The sequence below is a fragment of the Geospiza fortis genome, unplaced genomic scaffold, assembly GCF_000277835.1.
Source record: "Geospiza fortis unplaced genomic scaffold, GeoFor_1.0 scaffold282, whole genome shotgun sequence".
Lineage (NCBI taxonomy): Eukaryota > Metazoa > Chordata > Aves > Passeriformes > Thraupidae > Geospiza > Geospiza fortis.
Window position 1 is genome coordinate 658,105 of NW_005054424.1, and position 11,056 is coordinate 669,160.

At 35.9% G+C, this 11,056-nt stretch overlaps 1 protein-coding gene across 1 annotated transcript in view; it reads left to right on the top strand.

Annotated features, from left to right (window-relative positions):
• Positions 1-11,056, top strand: part of LOC115948536 (receptor-type tyrosine-protein phosphatase N2-like) — a 175,047-nt gene that overhangs the window by 3,829 nt on the left and 160,162 nt on the right. Inside the window, exons 2-4 of the mRNA XM_031061727.1 lie at positions 2,998-3,252; positions 4,612-4,652; positions 6,424-6,797. Of these exons, the coding sequence (XP_030917587.1) occupies positions 2,998-3,252; positions 4,612-4,652; positions 6,424-6,797 (670 nt within the window). The remainder of the gene's footprint in view (positions 1-2,997; positions 3,253-4,611; positions 4,653-6,423; positions 6,798-11,056) is intronic.

Genomic DNA, 11,056 nt, shown 5'->3' on the forward strand with positions numbered 1-11,056 from the left:
TATTGAGGTTTTAGTGAGCCAGAAGAACCTGAGCCTGTCAGTATTATCTGGAATAGGGCCTGTGGCCATTATTTTTTTCATGTTATTCTTTGCCCTGTTCCCCCATTCCCATTTGTTTGAGATTAAGACTGCTTTTTATGTTGACAATGGATATTAAAGATGAGTCTGAAGATGGACTGGAGAGATAAGACTGGGCTAAGAATATAGGCAAAGAGAAAAAGTTAGTTTGGAAAAAATGGAATGGAAATGACAGAGCTACATTGCCTGCATGTTCTTGAGTAGCTCAGTAGTTGATCTTGACAGCTGGCTGTGAACCAAATGAAATAAACAAAAATCTAGTTGTGTTACATTAATATAACTATTTTAATTATATATGTCCTGAAATATAATTCTCTTTTAAGAATTGTCTTCAAATGATGTTTTATTTGCAAAATTTTAGTTTTGATTAGGATCTGACATATATTCTGTCTTTTCACTGCTGACTTTATTAGCTCTGCTTCAATAATTTAGGCTTTTCTGTCAAGATATTGTCCAATAGTTCTATAAGAGATAAGATCAGAAATGATACCTGAGCAGACACCAGGCTCCTGTGGTAATGCAACAGTACTGTTTTCTTCCTACAGCTTAGTTTTCTGCATTGCTGCTCTGTGTAACATCCTTTCCACCTCTCTGCCAGGTAGCTCTTGTGCTTTTTGAAAAAGTGTCTTGAACTCAGGTTGATCAAGTGTATTGAAACATTTTTTTGCAGTTTGGATTCATTTGGTAACTTGCCTTCCTAAACTAAAGCATTTGGTCTCTATGCTTTTACTAAATTATTAAATTCGTAACAGGGGATGGATAGAATAAAATAGGAGACTTTTCAAAGTTTTCTTAGAAGTATTGCTAAGCTTCCATCAAACTTCAGTATTAATTTTGCTGCCTCCACATATCTTGGCCCAGAGAGTTTGGTACAGATTGAGTTTACATCTTTGATTCACATTTCTGAGCACTTGCTTTCCTGTACAAAGCTCTCTGCTATTCCAGTATGGTACCAAAATCTTTGTCAGCTGTCAGTTTGAAGTAACATCAAAGATATAACCTGTCTTTTTTTATTGATAGTCACAATTAAGTGTAGTTATAACTATGATTTTTAAAGGAAATCTAAAAAGTTAACATTTTACAATATTCGCTTGTATTTTAGATTACTGAATTTTATAATTAAATTAGTAGAATTTTGTAATAACATCATGGTGGACTATTGGAAAGATGTTTTCCTTTCTACCTGGAAAAGAAAGTACATCAAATAAACACCTTCCCTGTGTGTCAACACCATCTCAGACTCACATTAAATCTATTGTTTAAGCTCTTTTGCTTTTTATGGACTAATTAGCTAAGGGAAAAGGGCATTATTTTGTTTGGTGAATTTTGGGTCAGGTCAGGGGAAATTAATCTTTGCCTTGAGACGGAATTGGGAATCTGATGGTGAGATGCTGATGGTGAGCTCTTCAGTTAAGGGGTTCAAAAAATGACAGATGTGTCCAAGGTCTTGGCCTCTTATTCCCAATGAAAAATAATCCTTGATGCTTGTCTCCCTGCAAAATCACAGATGTTCCACTGCCTCTTCCCTGAAGCAGAAGAATGTTAACTACTTTTACTTCTTTTCTAGTCCCTATGTACTTCTTCCTCCTTTGCTGTGAGGAAAAAGAAAAATCCTTATTTTTAGCGCTTCTTATGACATTGTTTTTCCCTGTTTCCCTACTTTTAAATTTACTTTTATGTGAGCCTGAAAGCTGACAGCATCATGCCAAGGTCCTGCTTACAGATGATGAAGATGTCCAACCACTGGGCTTGATATGGATGGTGTTACTATTGAGAAAAAAAGGTTGGATGGCACCTTCAAACTGCTTATATGTAAATTCATACATTCAACAGAGATTTAAAAGCAACCCTTATTTTCCTCTTCCTGCACAATACTATGTGAAAGATTTTTTTTGCTTGCATGCATATGCATAAATATGTTAAATTTCTTATCAACATGAATAAGCAAAACAGAGGCATGATTGGAAATAGTTTTGGTGTGCTACAGTAAGCACTATATTAGGCTGAATTTTTAAGAGTTCTACAGACTGATAGTGGAGATGCAGTAAATGCAGTCAGAAGAGCACCTTCCCTGGGGAGATGTTATGCTCCATCTTCTGACTCACCTTTAATACCCATTGTCCTTGAATTTCCTTATCTTCAAAACCTTTATCGCATCAAAAGTGTTTTGCTGTTTGGTTTTGTTGTTTTTTTCTCAATGTGACTGGTAAAACATTCCTAGCTGGCAAACCAACACAAGTTCTATATATCTCTTTATCATCTATTTCTGTATCTATCTATGTGATCTATATATGTAAATATATATTTGAAATATACATATGTTCCAAGAGAAATTAATAAAATTTAGAAATTTTGTCCTTGACATATCTATGTATATAATGGCCATATATTTATATCCCCTTCTAATTGGCGAGGAGCTTTTTGATTGAAAGACAAAATATCTGACTCATTTTTTCCAGAACTCTGTATAGCTTATATAAATATACTTCTCTTGTGAAAGCAAATCAGCAAAGAAAACCAATCTCTAGGAAACAGTAATGTTGTTTATACTGTTTTGCAGCTAAACAAAAAGAAATTAGGCTACTTTAACACTTGCTTTCAGTATTTTCAGTCAATTTAGACTATGGAGGACTGTTCTTCTTGTATAGAAAAAGTGATAATTTCATGCCCTCTCTCTAGGAGGACTTGCTGGGTTATAATAGCATTCATCCCCCTGTCCTGGCACAGATGCACCTGCTCATAAACTTTAACATCTATTAAGAATCCTGTGTTTTCTGTAAGGAATGCAGCACCTTCCTTTAAAAAGCAGATATTCTCCATGAAGGGAAAACTATATAAATTTTCTAGGAAAAATTAAAGATATAAGCACATCTGTTTCGTGTATGCAGCTAAATGTTCTTATGTTGTTTTCTGATCCAGAGGCATTGATTAAAAATGTATTGAAGGACCTGGAGAAACACCAAGTGAATGTGGAGAATCTCAGCTCAACAGAACTGGATGAAATCGCTGATACTATCGCCACTGCAATCCAAAGTGTTGACATTCAGGAAGAAACAGAAAAAAATGCTGGAAAAACGAAAGAAGACAAAACAGAAGCACAAATGAAGAAAGGAGATGCTCAAGGAAGGGCAGAGCTTCAGACTGGATTAATGGAAAACAGCGTTAATATACCAGGTATTTATATTAGAAGTTAAGCACAGCAAAAGACAGCTTCCCTGATTTTCCTCTATTGCTTCACCTTAGTGCTAGACTTCTAAGAATCAGTTTTAAAGAAGGTGTGAGGGCAAGTTTCTGTATTTCCCAAAAGGCTGTGGAATTTTAGATGGTCGTTTTCTTTTTATAGCAGGTTCTTCATTTACCAAAAAAAAAAAAAATCTGTTTATGAACACTTGGTCTTCAAGCTTCACAAACAAGATAAGCCTACACACCCAATTATATTGAAATACGAATTGCTTTATGCTGTGTGGTCTAATTTCCTATTCTTGAAAATGAGATGTTTAAACAAAATGATAATGGAAATTATTATATTACAAGATGTATTTCAAAATGTGCAGAGAAAAAGATATGTTTTACAGATAATAATTTTTTAACATGCCACAGTTATTTGCAGAGGAAAATCTGTGACAAGTTACAGGTACAAACGCACTCGGTTCCCTTTCCTTCTTAAGGAATAAGAAGAGTTATTATGGTTATTTGTTTCTGTCTGCACACATATTTTCTTGGTGATACAGATTCAGGAGCCACAGTAATTGCCATTAATGAGTGAATATCACAGTGGTACATAAGTTGCTGCTCATCCATTTTCTATTTTAGGAATGTTATAATATCTAGCATGCCAGAAATGCGCACTGTAAGTCATAAAAAATGATTTTCACTGTTTTCATGGTGATTGGTGATATACTGAAATCCTTACTAGTTAGGGATATTCTGGTTATTCTGATTGCCAGATTTTGTTGTAAATTAAAAGGAGCAAACTTGAGGATTTATCTTGAATCATGCTGAGAAAGATGAATGACATTCAGTTCATAAAGCAAAAAACCAGTGCTATTTGACTGACGTTAAGGATATGACTGAATATTATCACTCTAGTTAAACTGCAGCATGATTTTGGTGAATCATATCTTTTGAAGTATGTAATCTTCTTCCACCAAAATAGGTATGAGGTAAATAAATATTTCCTTTTCCTTTACCATAAATGTCCATTCAGCAAGCTAGAGCCATTTTATTCTGTTTTTTTTTCTCAGATATTGGTAAACTGATATGATGATTTGACACTTAATTAGCAAAATAACACTATTACATTGGCTCTTGAAGTACTCTGTCTATTGATCTCACGTTAATTTTCTATCAAAGTGGGGTTAGAATAACAATAACAAATTATACAGTGCTCCTTACTCTGCCCTTTCAGCTTTGATGTCTCAATGTTTAAATCACATAAAAAGACCACCGCTAAAAAGCAGCCTGTGAGAAGTCTTTGTTTTGTATGATGTTTGCCCTTCATAACTATATATTTGTGCTTTTCATATCCTACAGACCATGGAGTGCATGAAGCCCGTGTGAGAAGTGATAAAGAGGTAGAGTACCAGTATTTTAACAAAACAAGTGTTCCATCTCAGAATATCAGGTTTCTGTGCAGTGAAACCTGGTATATTTCACACTTCTGAAATACAGAATTCATAATAGATTCACAAAGTTCAGAAAAATTCAGGCTTTTCCTCAAAGCCATAGATTTTGAGCAGTGAGGTGTTCTTGAAAATGCTTTTTCCCCCTGTCCTTTGGCTCTAAGTTCTGGGGAACATCAGGTATTTCAAAAGCTCTAGGCATTACATCTCATACCCCTGCTAGTAATATCAAAATTAGCATTTTAATCCAGATTAATTTTACAATATTCCTCCTGAGTCATTCTTTCAGATAACAACACACAATAATACAGTGCAGTATTTTCTCTGTGGTTGCATTTTGATCTGAAAATAACACATATAGGACTCCAAACATCACACATGCAGCTAGTTTGGAAAGAAAGACCTGATGCTTTCAGGTCATGCTACTAATGAATTTGGCATTTAATACTATACTTTCAAAAAGGCAACTTTAGTCCCCTAATGATACACAGTTCATTACAGGATTTGGGATTGTAGAACCATGTAGGCACTTTAACATCCTTTTCCCCTCTGTAGAACAATGTTATATATATATATACATACAGTGATCCTGATTCCTCTTCTGTAAGAAATTGGGAATTTCTAGGGTGAGCTTACAAATCACTGTCCAGCATCATAGAGAAACTGAGGCAGAAATTTCTTTAGCATGTATTGATTCTTTTGACTCTTATGGACTGCTGTCCAATATTTAGCCATTTTTGAGGTATATTAATCTTTCTTTTTCTCAGTTTCATGGAGCAGAAAAATTTCAAAGAAATATTTTTTAAAAACTGTGTGAAACTTCCCCTACCATATGCTCTATCAAAAGCTAATACTGCACGACTCATAAATGGGCAAATCCTCTTGTGCTCACAGTAAAATCTCTCTGGTCCTTCTACCAAGCAAGGGAAACACACACAGACAGAGTGGCAGGAGCTTTAAACACCCACATGAAAATCATCAAGGAATGAAGTGCTGTAGTCACAACAGACTTACAGAGGATCACATGTATAAATTTCTTAGTGACAGTTTGAATAGGGAATGTTTGAATAGAATTTATTGTGACACAGAGCACAAAGTGCCCATTAGCCATCATTTCCTCCCAAATGCTTGGCTGCAACAAAATTATTTAATGAAACTAGCTAATGAATTTTTCCAGGCACCTGTTTTGACTTTGGCTCATTTGCTTATTGTTGATTTATTAGACAGATTCTTGTTTTCTGTGATCATATTTTTAGCTTGTTGGATCACTTACATACAATTTATCACCATTTCTAGAGATGAAGAAGGGAAACAGAATGGGTCATATAATATCTGTTCCTTTTCTAGTGTTATATTGTGAAACCCAAGAGTTATGAGTTTCCAGACCCAACCCAGGAATATTGATGGACATTTATATGTTTTCTCCTTTTCATTAACTTACTTGATAACAAAGTTTCATTTTTGTTGATACTTAGACACACAGACACATGGAAACTACTGGAGAAAATATATTGGCATAATTTAATGCTCTTTTATTATTACTGAATAAATAGCATGTTCTTAACATAGTCTAGCAGCTTACAGAAATTAAGAAAAGGACCATGCAACAGTTGTATGAGTAGACTCTACTATATCAATAAGAGTTTGAAAAATTATATCCAGATTTGGTGAGTATAACCTTCCTGTGTTTAGTTTTAAAACTAATATTATTCTTTTAACACAGGAGAACACTGCAAAACTGATTAGATTCTTGAATGAGAATGCATTAGCTGAAAAGATGCATAAAGACCTTATTCCTGAAGAACCTACAAAGATAGAAACTAAGAAATCTGAAGAAACTGACCTTTCTTCCTCAGAAGAAACAAATGCTGGTGTGGAAAATGTAAAAAGTGAGACTTTCTCAAGGGAGCTGACAACTGCAAAGAACAGTGAATCTGACTCCAAAGACCCAAGCCAGACCAGCTACTGGATTAAGAATACTTTAATGCAGGAAGGAAACTCCTATGAAAAGCCTCAGAAAAACACCGGACAAGGCTTACAACTTGAAGTGAAATCTTCTCAGGAGGAAGACTATGGCTATATTGTGACAGTGAAAGAGTAAGTACAACAGCCAATTTGAATGGCATTTTTAACTGGGGAAAAGATAAAGCCATTCCACCTTGTGAAATATGAATGTACAAGAGGAAAATGCCACAGGCCTGATTTTTAATACATCTGAAACTGTTTGGAACCTGTTCAGTACTTTGATGAAAATACAAGCAAACTTCCATTTTCTTACAGTTGCCTTTCCTCCCTTGCAGGAGACATTAAATTTATAGGTCTTTCACTTAGACCTCTCTCTATCTTCTCATGTTCTAGTGACCTTCCAATATGTCAGTAAGTGTGCTTATGGTTAGGATGAGAGCTTTAAATATTTGACTTGAAAGTAGTCTAAATATCAATGCCTGAGTCATTCTTTCAGAAAAACAACACACAATAATACAGCGCAGTATTTTCTCTGCGGTTTCATTTTGATCTGAAAATAACACATATAGGACTCCAAACATCACACATGCAGCTAGTTTGGAAAAAAAGACCTGATGCTTTCAGGTCATGCCACTAATGAATTTGACATTTAATACTATACTTTCAAAAAGGCAACTTTAGCCCCCTAATGATACACAGTTCATTACAGGATTTGGGATTGTAGAACCATGTAGGCACTTTAACATCCTTTCCCCCTCTGTAGAACAATGTTACATTTGATTAGTGATCCTGATTCCTCTTCTGTGAGAAATTGGGAATTTCTAGGGTGAGCTTACAAATCACTGTCCAGCATCATAGAGAAACTGAGGCAGAAATTTCTTTAGCATGTATTGATTCTTTTGACCATCTTAAACTTATTAATGGGATTGAAGGCAATAGGATTGTGGAGGATTCTTGTTTTTACTATACTGTGTTGCATTGAAATGCATGTGGCTGCACATTGGAAACAGACCAGAAACTGGTGGAATGTCCTTTAACTGCACCTCTTCATTCCTGCCTAGGAATGTTATGTGAAGCAGTACAAGACAGTTTTTCCCCAGCTCAGTACTACTTCTCTACTTCCCCCAGCTCTTTTAACTCATATCAATCTGGAAGACTCCTTTATTCCAAAGAGTTTCATTATGACACCATCTCCTGTCGCAGACATCTTTTTATGAAAAATCCTTTCCTTAGGATTTTTCCTCCTGAGAAGCTGAGAGGCCTCAGGAACAAAATGTAAACATTGATTGTCTGTTGCTGTGGAATGCAACTGGTGGATTTGTGATTGGTCTCATAGAGTTGTTTCTAATTAATGGCCAATCACAGTCAGCTGGCTTGGACTCTCTGTCCAAGACAGATGCTTTTGTTATCATTCCATTCTATTCTTAGCTTAGCTAGCCTTCTGATGAAACCTTTTCTTCTATTCTTTTAGTATAGTTTTAATGTAATATATATATCATAAAATAATTAATCAAGCCTTCTGAAACATGGAGTCAGATCCATCGTCTCTTCCCTCATCCAAGAACCCCTGTGAACGCCGTCACAATCTCCTTTGACTGTCCAGACTTATTTGGCTCATAAATGCAGTAAAGTTTAGAACTGCCAGAGCTCTGGGAAATGGGAGACAAACAATTCTGAATTTCAGTGTTCACAACCTGGAGAATCTTCACTGTATCATGTTACCTGGTTTTCTTCCTAGCTAGTGTCCCACTAATGGGTTTTCCCTGAATTATGTCTGTTAGTATTCAATGAAACTTGCTGAAGAAGGAAATTTGTCCAAAGATTCTTGGTTCTTGAGGAGTCCATATACACAAATATAATTTACTTTCGTTACCATTTTAATGGTTTTTAACTGGCAGGATGACCAGACCCAGAGAGTGGTGGGGAATGGCGTTACATCCATGGTTATAACTCTGGGCAGACACCAGTGTGCTCCACAGGGCTCAGTACTGAAGCCAGTTCTGTTTAACATCTTTGTTGATGATCTGGATGAAGGGATCAAGTGTGTCCTCAGTCAGTTTTCAGGTAGAAACCAAATTAGGAGGGAGTGTTGATCTTCTGGAGGGCAGGAAGGCTCTGCAGAGAGAAAAGCCTCAACTTGCGCTCTAGGGTATGTTCAAATTGCATGTTAGGAAAAACTTCACAGAAAGGGTTGTCAAGCTTTGAAACAAGCTGCCCTGGGAAGTCACCATGACTGGAGGCATTTAAAAGGCATGTACATGAGTCCCACAGTTTAGTGGTGGACTTGGCAGGGCTGCATTAACAGTTGGACTCAATGATCTTAGAAGTCTTTTACAACCTAAATAATTCTATGATTCTGTTCAGTGCTATAGCTGACATTTATGGGGAGATCTATTCTCTGTTAGCTTCTGAGGTTTTGCAAGCATGATCCAAGGAGGTATTAGCACTGCTGCACTGAACTCCATGAAATGCTAAGATGCCAGCATTTAATTGTGCCACAAACCAAAGATAAACATTTCCATCTAATACTTGAAGTAAAGATTTGTGATACTTTATAGACTTGTCAAAATGGCAGTCTGATTGTCAGTGCAAGAACAGTGGGTTACTCCTGCTGTGTTTGTCAAGTGACCTTTCAGATGGTTGCAGCCCTGCAATCCATACCAATCCATATTATCCATCAGTGCTAAGCTTTGGAATGAATTGACACTTTCAGTGTAGAAAATTGCCCAGCAAATCCTCCACTGTGCTGCTTCAGTACTTTGTTATTCTGAGAAACCAATCAAATTGGTGATTTACTTTGTTTACTCTCTTCTCTTTCAAAAAATGGCTGTTCTACCACTGGAGTATTTGTGTAACATTTTTTTTCTTTTTCAGTGTAATCTCTTTGAAATATTTTTATTAATCTTAACTCTAAAATTCCAAAGTAATCTTATTTTTTAAAAGTAATCTATGGGATGTTATTTTCATTTATGTTCTACTTTTGCCATAGTTTTAAAGTATGTCTGTTATAGTTGGGATACATCAGTGTGAGCTCTCTAGTCAGAGAAGTCTTGCCTTTGGAATTTTTCTATTTTCTGAAGTTCTAGTTCTTCACATTTGGGAAACTTTTTTTTGTTTAAAACCATGCCAATTTTCCCATTTGTTTGGCAGTATGTGCTCTATGATGAGGGCCTAGATCCCACAATCAAAACATTTACACAGTGTTTAGCCTCCTGAATGTCTCATGAGGAAACCCAAAGCCTGACTTTCCAGAAAATGTAGTTCTTACCACCTCCAGTAAATCTAAATGTAAGCTGCTGCATGCTCGGCAGTTTAAATAGCCAAGCTGGCATGCAGTTTCTCAAATATGAGATTGAGTAGCTAGACTTAAATGCACTGAAAAAAATCCTAGTTTGAAAGTTCTTCTCTTTCCACTGCTTATCACAGAGTCTTTCAAGCTTCAAAACCAAGTCATGCTTGTCTGAAGCCATGCTTGGACACCTAATGCAGAGCAACCCATCCTGTTGTGTGATTTATCAGAGCACTTGTGCTTGAAGTTTTTCATACAAAGACTAGATCACAGACAGCTCATGGCAGCTCTCTCAGCTTGTGAGCCAACTTCTGGCATTGTTGTGTTATGCATTTCCAGGATAGTTCATGTTTTGTCATATGTTAGCTCTCAATTGCAGACTGTCTATGTAAGATTGCACAGGTTGTAAATCTGTTCACACCACGTTAACTGAGTTGGATGCTGCATGCATGGCTCTGCATTTCATTGTAGGTAGCTGCAATTCTGCTCAGGTGCTGGGAAGAAATGGAGCTTGTGTTCATAGTGTAAAGTTGCTATGGAATATGATTAGTCTGACCCATTTAATGTGCTGAAGGGTTGGGTTAATTGCAAATGCTTGATGTTATTTCTCCACCTTTACAAATGTGATAAATGATACTGCTTTGCATATAATGATTACTTTCCTCAGGATGGCCTTTGGGTTAGGACCCTGAAGCTGGGTTGTGCAGAAATCTTCGTTTATTCCTCAAGTTTTCTGTTTTCCTAGGCATATCATTAAATAATTGTATTTTTATGATCTTCATTATTTTTTCCCCTACCAGGTGGAAACATTTTAATTGCATTTAAAAATTAAATTTAAAACAAATAGGAAAAATTAATCACAATATCTACAACAATGAAACAGGGCTGATATAATTTTCAGTTACTGGATCTTGATGTTTCTTAGAAGCTGAGCATTTATATTCCATGATGCTTTGCAGCACTTTTTAGAAAATAATAACAGAATGTTCTTGTTTTTTAATACATCTATTAAAAAAGAAAAACTGATTTGATCCTCTCGGTATATCTCACTGTCTTTTTTGAAATCATTATTCTATTTACATGTTCATTTTATTAAGGGAAA